This window comes from Macrotis lagotis, chromosome 1 (genome assembly GCF_037893015.1).
Source record: "Macrotis lagotis isolate mMagLag1 chromosome 1, bilby.v1.9.chrom.fasta, whole genome shotgun sequence".
NCBI classification, from domain to species: Eukaryota; Metazoa; Chordata; class Mammalia; order Peramelemorphia; family Peramelidae; genus Macrotis; species Macrotis lagotis.
The window spans coordinates 248,555,503-248,576,267 of record NC_133658.1 but is presented as its reverse complement, the minus strand read 5'-3'; the positions used below and the strand labels follow the sequence as shown (position 1 = coordinate 248,576,267).

At 41.6% G+C, this 20,765-nt stretch overlaps 1 protein-coding gene across 1 annotated transcript; it reads left to right on the top strand.

The window, feature by feature from the left end:
- Positions 1-597: 597 nt before the first annotated feature.
- On the top strand, positions 598-4,117 carry LOC141488905 (thyrotropin-releasing hormone receptor-like). The gene is made up of 2 exons (XM_074189385.1): positions 598-1,350; positions 3,755-4,117. Exons 1-2 carry the CDS (start codon positions 598-600, stop codon positions 4,115-4,117), a joined length of 1,116 nt encoding a protein of 371 aa, XP_074045486.1.
- Positions 4,118-20,765: the final 16,648 nt, after the last annotated feature.

Below are 20,765 nucleotides of genomic sequence, written 5' to 3'. Positions count from 1 at the left end.
GGGCGAAGGGGCGCTCATCTGGCATGCTTTAGGAGCTTGGAGGCAAAGGAAAGGCAAGGTTCTAGCTGAATCTATGTCATGGCAAGGGAAGAGTTGGAGGGGACACTCAACTGGATCTATACCCGGGTGATTCTCGTGGGGCCCAGGACTGAGCAACGGAATCTGGGGTGGCGAGAGATCAGCTGGGTCGCCATTTGGGGAGGGTTATAGATGGAGCAATTTGGATCACAGAATTGGAGCTGGAAGGAATCTTAGAGCTCATCAAGTCTAATCATCTTGTTTTCCAAATCCATAATTTAAACCCAGAGAGGTTAAGGAACTCGCTCAGGTCACACAGCTGGTGAGTGTTTGAAGCTGCTTCACGGATTCGAACCCGTGTCAACTTAAGTATATGCACAGTAACCTCCTCAGAGACCGGGAGAAAGGGGAGGGGGAGGGGGTTACAGTTAAATTCGCGCGGTGGGAAGTGCCTTGAGATGGATAATTCTTCACTAGTCTTCTGCCTCCTCCAAGGGCACTTTGACTATGGAGAACGGAACGTGGGAAGTCAGCAGCCTCCTAGCCAACGACTCGGATCGTGGTAGGACCCTGGGCCCGATGCCTCGGACGCCCCTGGCTGTCCAGGTGGTGACCATCGCGCTGGTGCTGCTCATCTGCGGCGTGGGCATCGTGGGCAATGCCATGGTCGTCCTGGTGGTGGCTCGAAATCGCCATATGGTCACCCCCACCAACTGCTACTTGGTCAGTCTGGCGGCGGCCGATCTCTTGGTGCTCCTGGCTGCCGGGCTGCCCAACCTGTCGGACGCGGTGGCCTCCTGGGTGTTTGGCCACGCGGGCTGCCTGTGCATCACTTACCTGCAGTACCTGGGCATCAACACGTCCACGGGCTCTCTCACGGCGTTCACCGTGGAGCGCTACCTGGCCATCTGCCACCCCATGCGAGCCCAGTCCCTGTGCACTGTGGCCCGGGCCAAACGCATCATCGCCTGCGTGTGGCTGGGCACAGCAGCCTATTGCGTCATGTGGCTCTTCCTGGTGGACACGAGCGAGGTGACCTTCGCCGACGGCGTGCGGGTGGAGTGCGGCTACCGAGTGTCCCGCCAGCTCTACCTGCCCATCTACTTCCTCGACTTCGCCCTGTTCTACGCGCTGCCCCTGGGGCTGGCCACGGTGCTCTACACACTCATGGCACGCATTCTCTTCCTAGGCCCCCTGCCCCGCGGTGCCGCCGCCGACCCCACCAGCTCCTCCATCCACCAGGGCCGCTCCCTCCATCTGTCTTCTGCCTCCCAAGGCTCGGGCCGCTTTTCGTGCCGCGGGAACAGGGGCGCCCTGGGCTCCAGGAAGCAGGTAGGGCTCAACCCTAACCGAACTTCCCTTTCCCCCTTTCCGCTCCTGGTAAAGAGGGGCAAGGAACGCGGGGGTGAGGGAGGCAGCCTCGGAGGCGTAGGGAGAAAGTCTGCTGGGAGGGTCAGGGTCAGATTTAGGGAACTTGGTGGGTCTGATGGTGGTAAGCCTGGGAAGATCCGGGGGAAATTTCGAAGAGGCCAGTTTGGGAAAAACAAAAATCAAACTTCCTAATAAATGGAGCTGTCCAGGGATGGGTTTTCTCAAGAAGGGATGGGTTTCCCTCCCACCTACCTTGGGGTCTTCAGAGAATGGATGACCACAAAAAGGATGAGCGTAAGGAGGAGGTTTGGGGTTGGATTCCATGATCATTTAATGAATTCCAGCTCTCAAAATGCTGTGATTCCTTGACAGGTGCAGTTTGGTTTTAAAAAGGGCTTCCGTTTGGGAGTCCTGACAGTTTCTTTGATTTTTCCAGGTAGTGAGAAAATCTGGGAGGTTTGAATTTTTACTCATAGCACATGAATCACTGACTTTGACTCTTCAAACTTTGTTAAAGCACATTCACATCCATTATCACATCTGTTCTTTTACAATGTTTCTATAATCTCTGTTCTCTCTATCTTCTTGGTTCCCACTGTAGCTCAGGTCTTCATCACCTTTTTTTTTTTTTTTTTTTTTTTTTTTTAGTTTTTGCAGGGCAATGGGGTTAAGTGGCCCAAGGCCACACAGCTAGGTAATTTTTAAGTGTCTGAGGCTGGATTTGACCTCAGGTACTCCTGACTCCAGGGATGGGGCTCTATCCACTGCACCACCTAGCTGCCCCACTCTATCACCTTTGACCTGAAGTATTTCAATAGCTTTCTTTCTCCTTAACCTTCCGTCTGTCTCTCTCTTTGCTGAGACAAAAACCTACATCTAACTGCTATAATAACCGACTTTATAATTGAAGGGTTGGTTACCCAGCCCACTTACATTATAAAATGTCAGAACTGGAAGAGTCCTTGAAACATGGAATATTACCACTAGAAGGAACCTTAAAATTGAATAGATCAAAGCTAGGAGGGAATCTTAGAACATAAAATGTTGGAACTAGGAGGGAACTCAGTCCAACTATTTAATTTTATAGATAAGGAAATTGGGACTTAAAGAGGGCAAGTCTTGCTCATGAAGAAAATATGAAACAATGACTAGATATTATTATTATTATTATTTGGATATGCTATGGCACCTTTCTAGCAGTTTGACTTTTCTCCAATGGCTTTGAAGATGATGATATTCTCAGGTTGCAATTGTCATAGAGCCTGGGGCAAGGGACTAATAACTTGTTCTTTGAGCTATATTTACTGAATTTCCAGTAACTCTCCAAGTACAAGAATAACAACTCTTCTAGGATTCACCCCACCAGACCAGCTATGAGAACTCCCAAGTGGGTGTTGGGGGAGGAAGACTGGAAGCTGGCCTAATTAGCAAGTTTGAAGTGCTAATGGAGGGCTTACTCAACCTGCTTGGCAGCCCCTATTTTCACTCCTTGGCTTGTTTATAAAACAATGCAGCTAGTTAGAGCTCCAGAGAAATTCTCTGCTCTACAGAGTTGCTGTCCAGCTCAACAGAAAAATCCTTAGGATCATTGCAGGACAAAAATGGAATGGAAGGGAGGGAAAGATGAAGGTTTGACTCAGTACTGGAAAGAGCACAGATTATGAGGAAGCAGGAACCTAGAAGCCTGAAGGCTGGGGGCCGGGGGGGGTGGGGGAGAACAATTTCTTAACGAGTTTCCAGGTGGAGGAGAAATAACTTGGAGTGAGACACGAGCCTTGAGGGTATCACAGACTTAGATTCATTAGATCATAGAATGATTGGACTCACAAATACATCTTTCACTTACAGACTCATAAACTCTCAAGTTAGAGAGGAATCTTAGGGGTTATCTGTTTAATCAATTTAATAAACATGAATCTGTTAAGCACCTGCTGGTGATGCAAGGACAAAAGTGAAACAATCTCTGCCTAAACGGAGTTTACAATCGATCAGGAGAATCAGCATGCAAAAGCATAGAGAAAGGAGATGAAATGTCTTTGCGAAGAAAGTAAAAAGTCCAGTTTGCCTGGAATGTAGAGTTCTTGAAGGAGATCACATAGAATAATCTGAGAAAGATAGGATGAAACCAGATTGTAGAGGTTTGGGTTTTTTTTGTTTTGTTTTGTTTTGTTTTTTGTTTTGGGTTTTTTTTTTTTTGCCAAACAGAAGGATTTGTATCTTATCCTAGAGATAATAGGGAGCCAATAGAGGCTTTTGAGCAAATCCTGCAAACCCTAGAAAACCCAGAGCTCCTGACTCCAAGTTCAGTGCCCTGTCTCCTCTACAAAACCTGAACATAACTTCTTATCCCTTCATTTCCTGGTAGGTCACCAAGATGCTGGTTGTCGTGATAATTCTGTTTGCCCTACTCTGGATGCCATACCGCACCCTGGTGGTAGTCAACTCCTTGCTCAATCCACCCTATCTGAATCTCTGGTTCCTTCTCTTCTGTCGTATCTGCATCTACCTAAACAGCGCTGTCAATCCAATTATCTACAGCCTCATGTCCCAGAAGTTCCGCATGGCCTTTCAGAAGTTGTGCAGGTGCAGGACAGCCCTGCCCGAGACCCCATCCCAATGCACAACCCCTGTCTACTACAGTGTCATGAAGGATTGTTCCCTCAATAACTCTGACTCCAATACCAATCAGTACAACAGCATCCTGGACCTGGGCAGGAGAGCTGTCTGATAAGATAGTAACCTGGAATCTCCTGAGTCTGGTCACCAGAAGCCCCAGTGGACCAAGAGTCCCCCTTCCTTAACCCCAATGCCATTCCAGATAGTTGGGATTGGTTGGTCTGGGGTGGGAGGTAACCACTGTAACAAATGCATGACATGAGCATGTTTAGTTGGGTTAGGGATGGTGGGGAGGGGAATGATCAAAAGAAATCATCCAAATGAACAGCACCTCTTCATTTTACAGTTGAGGAGAGGGAATCCCCAAGGGGGCAGAGTAACTTGCTCAAAATTGCACAAAGTTAAGGGAAAATCAGGATTTGAACTCAAGTCCTCTGATTCCCTTAGAGCACAATGCCTATCTTTTTAAGGAGCAGAGGAAAGGGGATGAAGAATTAGAGGGGTACTTTTACAAGCCAGTCTTCTCCTTTTTGCATCTGGTCCCCAATTCCCTGATGATATCACAACTAGATCAGAGACCCCAGAAGGAATTCTTGGAAGCCCAAGGAGATAACAGTCTTGCATCTCCAGCAGAGTTTGCCATAATTGACCTAGGCAGTTTATTGAAGGGAGTCTTCCATGGAGTACATTCTGAAGAATAGGGAAGCAGGACATTATGGTAGAGTCAAACCAGCATCCTACCTTGATGGATATCCCAGTCCAATCACTGCCCACAAGATACTCCTGGATTCCCAATGTCATTTCTGTGACTTCTAAATGTGGAGGGAGTAGAGAGCCATTCTACTTTCTTAAATTTGCCCAGATGTTTTCAAGGCAGTCTGGAAGGATAACTCCTTAGGTGCTCTCTAATTTCTTACTGGCTGGAAAAGGGACATACTGAAGATATTTTGGAAAGATGAACATTTATGTGGAGGGGGATGTAAAGGGATGGACTATTTTGCATGAGTAGAAGTTGTGCTTATTTTTCTATTCTTGGATTAAAAATAATAAAGAACTATTGCTTTAATGGAGCTGTTGCTCTCCACTCCAGAAGCAGCTATATTTCTCTATACAGTAAGACATCCTCTAGGCTTACGGGAGTCATTGATGACACAGTAGCCAAGGGAGGACTCAGAAGAATAGAAAGGATCCAAAAGAGAAAGGGATGAATTTTGAATTGTTTGGGAAAGAGAATCTACTCTCATCCAACCCAAAACTCTTGATGCTCCCTAACCCCCAGGGATACCTTAAGAGAAAGGAAGTGTACATGAAAAAAGAAGAAATAGAAATTGGGCATATATGGTCTCTAGTTCCAACTTGAACAATTCCTGAATCTCCCACTAAGACTTTGAGTAACTGAAGTAATTGGGAAGAAGGATTCAACAAACACCCAAAAGAAAGCATCAAGGATACTGTGTTTATCTGAGGTTTCATGCTATATCTCTATGATTATAATAATAATAATAATAGCAATAATTCACATTTCTTTGGTGCTTTAAGGTTTATAAAACACTTTACTATAAGAGTTCCCTGAAGTAGGCAAAATATTATCTTTCCATTTTAAAAATGAGTAAATTGAAGTTCATAAGGTAAAGTGACTTGCTTAGGACTTGAACCCAGGCCTTTCCTGACTCCAAACCCCATACCTTGAAATTATATAGTTGATGAGGACTCAAATGCAATTACCATGTAGTGTGTGGACCTAAATCCTGATCGAGAAGAGGGTGGGAAGGATGATCAGGCTGGGTGGGGATGAGTCAGTATCTGAATGTAAGAGGATATTAGGTAGATGCTTAGTGAATTGAAACATCCTCTTGTGACATCCCAGGTAGCCCAAGGACACATATTTGGGATCCAGAAGTATCCCTTAAAGGTCATCTAAGCTAATACCCATCTTTCATTCACAAGCATTTATTAAGTGTAGCACTGTGGTAAGGATACAAGGATAAAGAATGAAACAATACATGAAGAAACTGAAATGTGATTTGACCAGGGTCATAGTAGGCAGCTGAGTGGTGATTCAGAACCCAGATCCTCTGGTTCTTTCCACTCCCGTGTTCCTTCTATTTGACCCCCTGAACGGTTCAGAATGGTTCCAACTCATTCAACTTCCTCCTTCCCCTCCCCTCACCAATTGACCCCAGCTGGGATACTTTGCCTAGGTAACAGGAAAACAACTGTTGCCCCTTTTCACCCTGACCCCAAACCTATTAGACACACACACACACACACACACACACACACACACACACACACACACACACAATCTTAATTGGTCCCTGTGAAAAGGCTTGAGTTGATGGCAAAACAGAGTCCAAAGCCCCTCCACTGGATATCAGGGGAGAGGAACCAAAGTCAGATGACTAAGGTCAACACATAGGCAGTAAATGAGACAGTAATTACAAAAAAAAAATACCCTTTCACATGTTCCACACCACCTTGCCTCTGAATAACTAATAGGTACCACCCAGTTAAGTCTTCAGCAGGTGGAGAGATGTAGGGAGAAGGAACCTGAAATCTAGTTCCCACAGGGCCATTCTCATTGCATGCCCTTGGGCAAATCATTTTTTATCTCTGGGGCTCAGTTTCCCTACCTGTAAAATGAATCGACTAAATGACCTTTTCTTTCCAGTTCTAACATCCTATCTTTGTAATAATAGGGTGAGAATCTCTTACGTTTATAAAGGAATTTTTTAGTTTACAACCATCTCATATCATTTAGTAATTATTCTAAATATCCTAGTACTATTATAACAGTGTGGGCATTGTACCTATTTGAAAAAAAATGAGATGCTTAATGTCCGGAGAATTTGAGACATATCTCAAATCACATAGCTAGTAATAAGAGACCTGTATTTAGATAGTGTTTTATGGTTTGCAAAGTATTCGTCTTACTACAGTTTACAAGACTTGTAAAAAGGTTCATTAGGCTGGCAATGCAGGTGTCATCAGCCTTATTTGAGAGGTGAGGATTAGAACTGAGATGACTTGCCCAAAGTCCCAAGGCTAGTAAGTAGTTGAATCAGGACTCAAGTCCCTCTCTTATCTCTTCAAAACTATGTCAAACCACATTCCTATTTGCACCCTCTCTCCTATCTGGAGCTTTGGCATGGGGAATCTAGAACAGCGGGTGGAAAAGGATGAAGACAGATAAAAATTGATGGAGGAGACATGAAACCAAATTTCAAAACTTAATCCTGCTTTGGGGTTCTGTGCTTCCAAAGCAAAATACCTATAAGGAGACAGCTGATCTTCCTCCTGGCATCCATCAATCATCTGGCTAAACTCCTATTATGTGCTCCCATTTATCCTGATACTTCAATCTTTGTACATTGTCCCCTGCATCTAGGAAGATACCAGATCGAGAAGTAATTCCATTAGGATTTGTGGGAACTTGACTGTGGCAACCACTAAGATGATGATGAATTATATTTGGCTCATTACCCTGCTATGCCACAGAATAGACAACAGTTACCTTATGAATAAGGAGTCAGTACCCACCCTTTTTAAGGAAGCAACCCTGAAGAGCATTTGGCTACCCACAAGTCACAGGATGGCTGGACTGAGAGGGGCCTTAGAACATAGAATATCAGCAGAACCAAGGAGAGGCCCTGAAGCATAGAATGTAGAGTGTCAGCACTGGAGAGAAACTTAAATGTTAAAATAACATTTGATAATTCCTAGAATATTAGCTGCTTGGGAGCCTGTTCCAATAGAGACTCATTTAAGTGTCATATTTACCCAGTTATCTCTGCCTTTCTAAATCCTACTTATACTTTCCCTATGCCTTGGAGAGGAGAAGGGAATCCCAAGGGCTCTCCTACACAGGAAAGAGGAGATTCGGTCTGACTGTTGGATCAGGTTGACCTTCCTGACACTTGTCCTTTTTCTCAAAAAACAACAAAAAAATTCAAGAAGAAGGATTGTAATCCTTAGTGTGGTCACAGGAAAATTGAATCTCCAAATGGGCAAGGCTGGCCAGTCTTATCCTATACCCACAACTCCATCCTCATTGCCTAATGGCCCAGAGACCCAGTCACCAGGCAGAACCCAAGGATTAAGATCCTGGGTTTAGGACTAGAAAAGACTTTAAAAACCATCCAACATCCTCATTTTACAAGCAAGGAAACTAAGTCCCACAGAGGTTAAGTGATTTGCTCCAGGTCACATACGTAGCAACAGAACTAAGATGTGAACCCACATCTTCTGAGGACATGTTGTAACATACTTCCTTCAGAAGCTACCAAAGTGCTGCTACTAAAAATATTGATGGGGTCAAAGGCTATGAAAACTGAAGTCTGGTGTCAGGAGTGAATATAATAATAGTTTTACTGTCCTCTGCCCTTCCTAGTCAGACCACAATTGAAGTATTACATTCCTTTTGGGGCAGCCAAGTTGCACAGTGGACAGAGAGCCAGACCTGAAGTCAGGGAGACTCATTTTCAGGAATTCAAATATAATCTCAGACACTTACTAGCTGTGTGACCCTGGGCAAGTCACTTAATCCTGTTTGCCTCAGTTTCCTCATCTGCAAAATGATCTAGAGAAGGAAATGGCAAACCATTCCAGGATATTTACCAAGAAAATCTATGGGATCACAAAGAGTCAGATATGACTGAAATGATGGAACAATTCCTTTCTGAGTATAAATTGTCCAAAGTCCAACTTCTGGTATGCTTCCAGCAATTGATTGATAGCTCACTATCCAATGGAGCAATCCATTCTACTATTGAATCGCTGTAATGGTTTGGTCCAAAAATCTTCCTCCCTACAATCTCCACCTCTATTTGTTATGTATCTGATTTATGACCAAACATTAAAGGGAAGCATCATGCAGTGGGGAAGTGCTGGATCTGGAGACAAAGGATCTAGGATTTAGTTCCATCTCTACTATTTACTTCTTGACTGACCCTGGACAAGCCTTATTTTCAGTCTCTCTTTATCTGTATTATAAGGGAATTAGACCAAATAACCTCTAAGATCCTTTCCATCTCTTTATCTATAAGTCCATGACCCAGGTTTTCTGACTTCTAGATTTGTACTGGCCTTTGCCGATTCCTGGTGGACCCAATTTTTTTTTTTTTTTTTTTTGCTTTGTGGGATCACTAAAACTCCTAAGAGCTCTCAGCCACACCAATTTTAAGGTAACCAACAACTGATGAAAAGGTATAAAAGCAGAGTCAATAGGAGACAAGTGATAGAGTAGGAAAATCCCTGGACTTAACATCTAGAGAGCAGGTGATAAGTCCTTGCTTGGTAACTTATTACTCATATAAATCGACCTGGGCTCAGTTTCTTTAAACTCATACCCCACCCCATCCACCAAGTAAAGTAACCATAATTCCTGTCCTGAAAATCTCAAAAATAAAGTTGTAGGGGGTGGAGCCAAGCTCGGACATGAAGGCAGCATTTCCTGGGAGCTCCAACCCCCAAAACCCCCCAAAACAAAAGATGGCTCTAGCCAAAATTTTGAGAGGGCAGAACCCACAGAAAGACTGAGTGATACATTTTCCCAGTCCAAGATAACTTAGAAGTTCCATAGGAAAGTGTGTTTCACCAGAACTGAGGGTTGGAAAAAAGCCTTGGTGCAGCCCAGCTCAGCGCAACCCAGAGATCACCAGCAACAGTTTGAAGAGGTGATGAGAGAACTCTTCTCCATCAGAATGAGTGTGGAGTGAGGAGCACTGGCCACAGAATCTGCAGTGAGAATTGGGAGAAAGCAGCCTGCACCCCCAGAGACAGAAAGGGAAATCTGCAGAGATTTCTCTGCTCTCCCTTGGGTAGGACTCTGCTGTTTGCCTATACTCAAATATTGCAGTTTGGGCTTCCATACTAAGATAGCTGGATCCTTCCTTATAGCCCCAGGGCAGAGGGAAGTATTAGTCCATCCACATATCAAAGCACAGGCTAGAGAGCATAAGACCTTGGAGGATCCCAGTGGGGTGTGTGTGGGGGGGGAACAACCCCAAACCCTTGGAAATGCTGTAAATTAGTCTTGAGCTGAAGAAATGACTAAACAACAGAAAAAGAAGAATCTGACCATAGAGAATTACTTTAGTCCCATGGAAGATCAAAACACATACTCAGATGACAACAAGATAGAAGCTTCCATATCCAAAACCTCCAAGAAAAATAGAAAATGGGTTCAGACTATGGATGAGCTCAAAAAAGACTTTGGGGATTTTGCAAGACAAACAGGGTTAGGTGGCTTGCACAATGCCACACAGCTAGGTAATTATTAAGTGTCTGAGGCTGGATTTGAACTCAGGTACTCCTGACTCCAGGGCCAGTGCTCTATCCACTGTGCCACCTAGCCACTCCTTCAAGAAAGAATTTGAAAAGCTATTAAGGGAGGTGGAGGAAAAATTGGGAGGAGAAATGAGAGCAATGCAGAAAAATCATGAAAACCAAATCAAAAGTTTAGTGAAAGATATACAAAAAAATTCTGAAGAAAATAATGTGTTAAAAACCAGATTAGGCCTAATAGAAAAAGCAAAACAAAAGGCAAATGAAGAGAAGAATGCCTTAAAAAGCAGACTTGGTCAGCTGGAAAAGGAGATGAAAAAACTCTCTGAAGAAAATAACTCCTTCAAATGCAAAATGAAACTAAAGGAAGCTGATGACTTTGCAAGAAATCAGGAAGAAATAAAACTCTTCCAAAAAAGCCAAAAATTAGAAGAAAATGTATAATATCTCATTGGAAAAACATTTGACCCCCAAAAACAGATCTAGAAGAAATAATTTTAAAATTATTGGGCTATCTGAAAACCACAACCAGGAGAAGAGCCTAGACTTCATTTTTCAAGAAATAATACAGAAAAAATTGTTCCGAGATCCTAGAAGCTGAGGGTAAAATAGAAATCGAGAGAATTCATTGGTCACCTCCTGAAAGAGATCCCAAAAGAAAAACTTCCAGGAATATTAAAGCCAAATTCCCAAACTCCCAAATCAAAGAGATAATTCTAAAATCTGCCAGAAAGAAATAATTCAACTACCGAAGCTCTATGGTCAGGATTACATATGATCTGGCAGCATCTGCATTAAGGGCTCATAGGGATTGGAATATGATATTCTGGAAGACAAAAGATCTTGGTTTACTACTGAGAATCAACTATCCAGCAAAATTGAACATCCTCTTTCAGGGGAAAAGATTGACTTTGAATGAAACAGGGGACTTTCAAACTTTCCTATTGAGATGACCAGAGCTGAATAGAAAGTTTGATCTCCAAGTACAGGACTCTGATGAACCATAGAGGGAGTGGAAGAGAGGGACTAACTATGAGGAATTTGATGGTGTTGAACTGTTTGTATTCCTGCATGGGAAGAAGATATTGATAACTCATATGGACTTTCTCATTTATAACAGCTGTTAGAAAGAGCATATATAGACAGGGCACAGGAAGGAGCAGAATATAATGGTATGATGTTGTAAAGGGATGGAGTCAATGGGTGATGGGGGAAAGTACTGGGAGGAAGGAAAAGGAGATGAAGAAGGATCTGAGAGATTTCATATAAGAGTCAAGAAAAAAAGGTTTTTCATTGGAGTGCGGGGGGGGGGGGAAGGCAAGAGGGAATGAGTGAGCCTTCATTCTCATCACAAATGGCTCAGGGAGGAAATGACATATACACTTAATAGAGTGAGGAAATCTGTCTTGCCCTGGAGAAGGATGGGAGGAAAGGGATGGGATGAAGGGGAATGGGGGAAGGGAAGGGGTGGTAACAGGTGATAGAAGGGAGGGAAGATCGAGGGAGAGGATAACCAGATTCAACAAACTTTTGGACAGGGCCAGAATGAAAGGAGGGAGAGAGAGAGAGAATAGAATAAATGAGAGTGTGGAGAAATAGAGTGGAGGTACAGCTAGCAATAGCAACTGAGGGAAAAATATTGAAACAACTTCTCTGGTAGACACGATAAAGAAAGCAACTCACCCCAGACAGAGCCATTGGAATATGAACACAGACTGAAGTACAATTCTCTCTCTCTCTCTCTCTCTCTCTCCCCCCCCCGTTTGTGTGTGTGTGTGTGTTTTGAGGTTTCTCATCTTCTTGGGGCCCCCCCAAGGGGGTTTATGCTTATTATGTTTACCCTTATAAAATTCAATTTACATCCATGTATGGCATGGAAACAATGTAGAGACTGTCAGACAGCCTTCTTTGGTGGGGAGGGAAGGGAGAAGGGGGAAAAATGTAGAACTCACAGCCTTGCAAAAAATGATGGGTACATATTACTATTGTATATCATTGGAAAACAAGTAAAATGTTAAAATGTTAAAAAAATAAAATTGTAGCATATTTTCCTTTGAAGATTTAAAATGTATAAGGACCCACTGGGAGTGGTTGGAACCATAGGTAAGCATTCATTTGTTTGAAACAGGAAAAAAAAAAGATAAAAAGCCTAGGCATATGGAAAGTGGGATGGTCTATGACTTCTGGGAGGCTGTGGGAGTAAGCAAGGGAATGAAGGAGTTTTTCAGAAATGAAGGGGGAGTGATTGATCCCAAGATGATGGAAAAATTCTGAGTCTGCCTAGCAACTGGATGGAGAGGAAAGGGAATTCCTAGAGCTAGGGAACAGTTCATCAAAGAAACTATAAACACATCAATAGCCTAAAATATATATTTAAAAAACACACAAAGTTTACCTGAGAGATTCACTTTAATTTGAAAGAAGAATTATTGTAAACGTAAAGAAGCCCTACCAAGCGGCCTGGGCTCACTCTTGGCCTGAGTTGATGGTCCTTTGGGAGTCTCCATCTGCTGGAAAGGCAGCCCAGGGACAGCTCCTGATTCTTTCTAGTCAGGTCTAAATACTATCTTGCTTCTTCTTTCCCAGTCTATAGGCAGGGAGGAGGCTGAGGACTCAGGGGACCACTTAGCCAAATGAATTTTAGTCTGTATCTTCTCCCACAACCAAACTCATCACTCTCTAATGGAAAGAATATGTGGGAACCAACATGACTAATGTAGAAATATTTTCTCTATGCAAAACTGTATGAGTTTTGCAAGGCTGCACATGCATAACCTAAATCAAATTGCTTGCTTTTTCAATGAGGGAAAGTGGGGGGGGGGATTTATAATTCAAAATTTATAAAAAAAATAATTAAAGATTGTTTGCCATATAATTAGGAGGAAATGAAATATTAAATAATTTTAAAAAGAATACGTGAGAACAAGAAGAGTGGTGTGTGTGAGGGGTGATCATTCCTTGTCTTTGCTCCATGTCTGAAGATTCCCCCAAGCACTTTCCCAGGACCTTAAATATCATGGGTATTTGATACATGTTTGTTCTTTTTTTCCATTCTCAAGCATTCCATTTGCTTCTTGCAACAATCCCAGGAAAGCATCAGGGCTTGGCTGATCATCCCTGTATTATTTTGCATGTAGAAACTGAAGCTCAGAAAGAGTCAGTAATGAGGAGTATAATGGACAGAGCCCCTGAAGAGGCATCACAATTCTAGTACTGAGAGTTTGCTCTACTATTACTTAGTTATGTAACCTATGGCAAGTCATTACCATTCCCCGAATATAGATTTGTTATAACTATGTAACCAGTGATCCAGAACCTTAGCCTCTGGGTTTATACAGACTGTGTTCAATCTTGGTGTGTTTGTAAATAAGGGAATGGGGGTGGAGTGACACAGGGGTGTGTTGGAGTTAGCGACTATAACTCCCAAGAGCCCCAATGAGCTGGACCTGAGCTCACTCTTGGCCTAGGCCGATGGCCCTTTGGAACCTCCACCTGCCGGAAAGTGAGCATGGAGGGGCAGTTCCTGATTTTTCCTGATTAGTTCTAAATGCTTTCTTGCTACCTCTTTTCTAGCTTCTCAACACAGGGAGAAGACCAAAGATTCAGAGAACGCCTTGGTCATATGAATTTTAGTCTCTATCTCCCTAGAATCCATAGTTAGATTTTCTGTATGAGTTTTTAAACCTAGAAAATCAACAATGCTACAAAGTAGTGCTTGATTTATTGTTTTGTTGATTGTGCAGACTTAAGAAAGTATTAATGATGAACTCTGATGATTGAAGCATATTTTTTTGCTTTCTTAATTTTTCTGGTTTCTTGTATATTTTCTTTTGCAATATGGGTAATGTGGAAATATATTTTACATGGCTTCACATAGATAATCCTTCACAAAATAATGCCTTCTCAAGGGGTGGGAGAGGTGGGGGGGGTTTGGAACATGAAATTTTTTTTAACAAATGTTAAAAGAATTTTACATCAAAATGGGAAATATTTAAGGAAATAAATAAGAACATTTTAAAAATATAAATAATTGAGGGGGCATCTAGGTGGCATAGTAAATAGAGTACTGGCTCTGGAATCAGGAAGACCTGAGTTCAAATTCGACCTCAGACACTTAACAATTACCTAGCTGTGTGACCTTGAGCAAGTTACATTAACCCCATTGCCTTAAATAAATAATAAAAGGGGAAAAAGTATAAATAATTGAGATTGAACTCAAAAAAGTGTACACATATATACCATCCCTCTTTCAGGCTGGTTATTAAACATTTACCAACACACGCCTATATTGCTGAAGAAACAATCACTTGAGCATAGCAAGATAGAAGACTCAAGGAATTAAGCCATCACTAGACTGGGAAACCTAGGGACTATAGGCTAAAACAATGATGGTTGTGATAATAATTAATAATAATAATAACAACAATAATAATAACAGTGATAATAACTGGAATTTATATAGTGAATTAAGGGGTTAGAAAATACTTTATATCCATTTTTTCATTTGAAGCCTGGTGACTATAGGCTAAAAATAAAACTGATGATGATGATGATGATGATGACTGGAACTTATATAGCAATTTAAGGTTTACAAAGTACTTTACATCCATTGTCTCATTTAATACTTCCAACACTCCTGGACTGAAAGGATTTCTGAAATAAATATATTTTTGGCTTATATTCCTGGTTTGGTTTCCTTTGGGATAATTTTGTTCATTTTTAGATTTCTTTAGACAAAGTAAAGGACCCTTAGCATCTAAGTACTTGTTGGTACAAATGATCAAATATATGGAAAACTTTATCTAATTTGGCATATGCTCCTGGATATGCACAGTTCCCATAAGTCACAATACCAGTGAAGGACAAGGATCTGTTTATTCTTCCACATCACAGTAAGCAACAAGGCTCTTCAACTCTGGTCTCAATAACTGCTTGGTCCATGAACTCCTTTTTATCACTGAAGGGGGCTTGATACTATAACTCTTTAATTAAGTGCTGAAGTTCCAAGTCTGATCAAGAAACTCTTCATGCCTTGCCATGACTCCATCAACTTCTATCTAGATCACGGTTCCTTGATGGGGAGCACATGTTTTCTTGTTGCATCTGATTACCTATATGAATATCTCATGGATATTCAGGCACACAGATTTTGCCTTTAGAAAATGAAGACAGAGTGGCTATAGTTCTCTCTTCTCCATCCTTCTCAGTCCTAGATTTCTGTCTCCTCTCCCTTTTTAAAAACAATATATCTTTTTTTGTTTTTATATTTTCCCCAATGTCCTTCTCCTACCTCACTTCCAGAGAGTCATCCCATGTAACTAGAATATTTTCTTAAAAGGAAGAGGAATTCCCCCTTCTCCAGCAAAAACAATGCACCAGAAAAAAATCTTAAAAATATAAACTTTTTTTTCACACCTAGAAATCTACTATCTCTGTAAAGAAGATAAAGGAATTATGTTATCACATTTTGTTTTTTTGGGACCATGTTGCTCTTTGTAATTCTACAACATTTACTTTTAATTGTTTTATTGTATTTTATTTATCTTTCCATTAACATGTAGTAATCATTATTTCACTTTGCATCAGTTCACATAAGTCTTTGCATGTTTCTCTATATTCAACATAGTCATCATTTCTTAGAGCATAGTAATATTCCCTGACATTCATGAATCACTATCTAGACATACTCCAATCAAGGGATATCTACTTGATTTTTTTGTTGCTATAAAAAATGTTACTGTAAATGTTTTGGTGTATATGGGTACTTTCATCTTATCGATGATCTCCTTGGGGTAAATGCCAGCAATTGGAATCTCCAGATCAAAGAGTATGGACATTTTAGTCACTTCATTTGCATAATCCCAAATCACTTTCCAATATGAATGAAAAGTAATGGGCTGTAGGGTGTGTTCAAGGAATACAACTCTGGTTTGAGGGTTGCTGAGCTCTTTTCAGGACTATTTTCCACCTTTGATAGCCACCCGAACTACTTAACTCTTGCCTGTGGATCCAAGAAACTGTAGCATGCACAGCAGTCACACCCCCAGTAAACCATTTTGGCAGACAGACTAAACCAGGTTGAGAGTAAAGGAAGGAGTCTCAAATTCATCAGTGAGTTGGGCGGGGGTTGGGGGGGTGGAGAGAAGACAGATGTCTACTCCAAGCATATGAAGTCTTCCTCTTCATTCCAAAGGCCATGAAGGTAGGTGGAGCACTTAGAGACACAAAAATCACCAAGGTTATCCATTGAATCTAGAACCATCACCAGTTGTTTTGACTGTCTTGCCACTGGATCACGATAATTTTGGAAGAGTGGGGTTGACAACTTCATGCAACTCTGCCTCACTTAAGCCCAATTTAGTCACAAACCAAAAGACATCACTCATACAACTTCACCATTCTTATCTCAAAGTCCTATAGTGAAAGACAAGTGACAAAGCAACAAGTATGGATGTAATGGAAGCTGTAGTCACAACCCTGCACACAGGTAGCCCAGGTCATAGGGTCATTTCCCCCACTGAAAACAGCAATGGAATTCTGAGCAGCCTTTTTAAGGATTGCACTACTTACCTCATGGTGTGAGGAAGAGGCTAAAAATTGTCTGACCTGATTACTTTGGCAGATGGAGATTCTACTCTATGCTCAAAAAAACAAAAAAAAATCTGCAAAATCTTCTTCAAAAAAGATTCCACTCACCATTGGTGCATAGAATGTGCTCACACTCATAAATAACCCAAGATCCAATAGACCTGAAAGACAAACAGCACTTAATTTCAAAAGAACTCAGCAGGTATCATATCCAAATAGCAACCCTGAGTGAAACAAGGCTGGCAAATGCAGGTCAGTTTACTGAAGTCAGCGACAGATACAAGATTTTCTGGAGTGATCTCACTGAAGGGCAGTGCTGTAAAACTGGGATAAGTTTTGCAATTAAAGCTAATCTAGTCAGCAAGCTTGAATGCCTACCAAAAGGAGTGAACAAGATTGTCACTTGCAGGAAAATGCTTTGCCACTATCATCAGTGCCTATGCTCCCACCAAGATGAACCCTGATGAAATCAAAGACAAATGTTATGAAGACCTGGAGACCCTTACCATCAATGAACCAAAAGAGAACAAGTTTATCATTTTGGGTGACTTTAATGCTAGAGTAAGCTCAGACTACCAGACATGGCAAGGAATCCTTGGGAGGTATGGATTTGGAAACAACAGTAATGGCCACCTACAACTGAAGACTTGTACATCTCATGACCTTCTCATTACAAATACTGTCTTCTGTTTACCTAAATGCAATAAAACTTCCTGGATGCACCCTTGTAGCAAATACTGGTATCTAATAGACTATGTAATTTTAAGTAGAAGAGACAGACAGTATATGAAAGTAAGAGAGGCAATTTGTGGTACAGAATGCTGGGCTGATCACAGATTCATCCTTTCCAAGTTAAGTATTCACATTCAAGAAGAGGCCCCAAGACAAAATGACTTCTAGAAGAACTAATGTCAAGAGATTAGATGGCCTCTCTTAGTACTCTATGTTGCTAACTTGAAGGGAAAGCTGAGCAAATCACTTGTTCATCCAAAAGCTAAGTGAAATTTCCCAGGTTATATGGCATAAAGAGGTTATTCCTGAGAATTCAAGGATGCCTCCAAAGATAAAGGGAATAGAATTGTACTGTGATAATAGGAGGGATTTTTGTATTTTAGTTATTACTGGTAAAATCCTTCTCAATAGGCTGGTCTTCCACCTGGAAGATATATCAGAGTCAGTGTGGCTTCAGAAAGGGTCAAGAACCAGTTGTGTTTGCTTTCTGACAACTCCAGGAAAAATGCCAAGAGCAGAACAGAGATCTGTACACAATGTTTGTAGATCTGAATGAGGCCTTTGATATCATCAGTCACAAGGGTTTATGGAAAATTATGTCAAACTTTGGTTGCCTGGAGAAGTTCATCAGTATTGTATGTCAATTCCATGATGTCATGCTTGCCTGGGTTCTGGATGGTAGACGATACTCTCGAGATTTCCTGGTCACCCATGGAGTGAAACAAGGATGTGTCCTTGCTCCCATGCTTATTAACATGATATTTTCAGCCATTTTATCAAAAGCCTTCCCTGAGAATGAACGCTGCATCAAGGTCAACTACTGCACTGATGGTAAATTCTTCAACTTGAAAAGGTTACAAGACAAGACCAAAGTAGAGGGAGTGTTGGTACATGATCTTCTGTTTGTAGATGATTGTGCACTCAATGCAGCCTCTGAAGCTGAGATGCAACAAAGTATGGATCAATTCAACACTGCTTGTACTAATTTTGGCCTAATAATTAATACCAAGAAAACACAGGGTTCCATCAGCCAGCATCACACTATCCATATGTGGAACCATTGATTAAAGCTAATGGAGAGGTTTTGAGTACTGTGGAAAAAGTTCACTTATCCTGGAAGTGTCCTTTCCAGGGAGGTACACATTGATATTGCCAGAGCTAGTTCAGTATTTGGGAGTTACTGAAGAAAAGAAATGACTTAGTGATGTCATTTTGGTCTTCTTTGATAGATAATGAAGGATAAGAACCACCCAACCAAGAGTAATGATTCACTTTTCTATCAACAATGAACCAGTTATCGTATCGGTTTGCTGGGGAGTGAGTTGAAGCCTCAGAGTTGAGTTGATTTTTTTTTTTATTAGTGACCTGGAGTATACTTTCATGTAGTTGTTCACAGTTTACAGTACTTGGGGTAGTAGATAGTATCCTAAGGTCTAATACTGCTTCAGACACTTACTGGCTGTATGAGTCTAGGCAAGTCACTTAGCTTCTGTCTGTCTCAATTTTATTATCTATAAAATGTTACAGTAAAATAAGAGATCCTGCCTCCCAGCAATGTTGTGAGGATAAAATGAGATAATATTTATAAAACTCTTTACAAACCTTAAAGCACTATTTAGATGCCATTTATTGTGGTTGTTACTATTATTCTCTTTCTTTGACCACTTATCTATTTGGAAATTTCCTCTCCTTTTCAAAGACTAAGTTCAAGGGTCTGGTCCAGGTGTTTGAACTGGTCATAGATCAGTTAACCCAGTCAAAGTTGTGTTAGGGGCAAGGTTGGTTTCATGACTTATCAAGGAGTCAGTCTTGACAAAGAAATTCTTTATCTTTTCTTCTTTGTTGGGTTCCAATAAGGAATTTTGTTTTTATTTGCTGAAAAATCATCAAAGTCAGAGCAAATGTTTCATGAACAGTCATACTAGGGCTCAGGACAATGTGTGAAGGATACCTCAGATAAAATGAGAGAGGTGGGTCAGATGGGGTCTAAATGCCCCTCTAGCTCTAATATTCTCATTTTGATTAGATGAAAGAGATTACACAGACTAGCAACCACAACAACTAAATATGAGGGGGAGGGTAGGAAGGCTCTCATACTGAAGATAGGAAGTGATCAATGAGTAGGGAGCTCCCCTCTCACAGAGCTCATTTTGCTCTAAAATTTAAAATGTGTATTTGACTATCCATTTTGATCTCCACAGTTCACTTCTGAAGCCTTGGAGTCTAAAGAAGCTGTTTAGGGACTAGAAGGAGTAGGAGGGTTGGGGAGATGGAGGGAAAGGAAATTGAGAGGCAGACTACTGCTGAGCAGAGAAACCTTTCCTTTGTAATCAGGGGATTCTATTCAAGCTATTGCCCTGTTCTTGGATTTCGGGGATTGATGTGGGAGGGATGCTCTAACAGCACTTCCTTTTCATGACCCAGTTCTCTTCTTCCTCTCCCTTATCAGGACACTCTTCTAGTTAGACAGAATCCCTGAAAGTTGGAGTTGTCAGAAACAAGTAACAAATAGGAAGGGTCCAGGCAGGGACAGCTGAGAACCTTGACCCTTTGTAACAATAATCCCTCACATTTCTGTGGTTCATTAAGATGAACAAAAGCCTTTCCTTATAATAATCCTATAAACCAGGCAAAACAAAGATTATGCTGGTGCCTTTGACAGTTTCTCCAGATTATTCTAATACTAATATTACTATTTATATAATGGACTATACTGATTTCATTTAACCCTCACAACCCAATCCAGAGAGGTAAGTGCTATCATTGTTCAGATGGGGAAACTGAGGCAGATGGTGATGACTTTCCTAGGGTCATAGGGTTAGTAAATATCTGAGGTGGAGTTGAAACTCAGATATTCCTGACTTCACACCCAGAGTTCTATCAACAGTATTGCCCATCTGCTTTGTTTCTTTATACATAGCTGTCTCACCCATTTACAGCAGGTTCCAGGGCTTTGTTTTTGTTTGGGGCAGCTAGGTGGTTCAATGGATAGAGCACCAGGCCTGGAATCAAGAGGACCTGGGTTCAAATCCAGCCTCAGACACTTGACATCTACTAGCTATATGACCTTGGGCAAGTCACGTAACCCTGATTGCCTCACATCTAAGGCCATCTCCAGTTGCCCTGATTTCTATCTAACCTGACTCTGGAGGAGA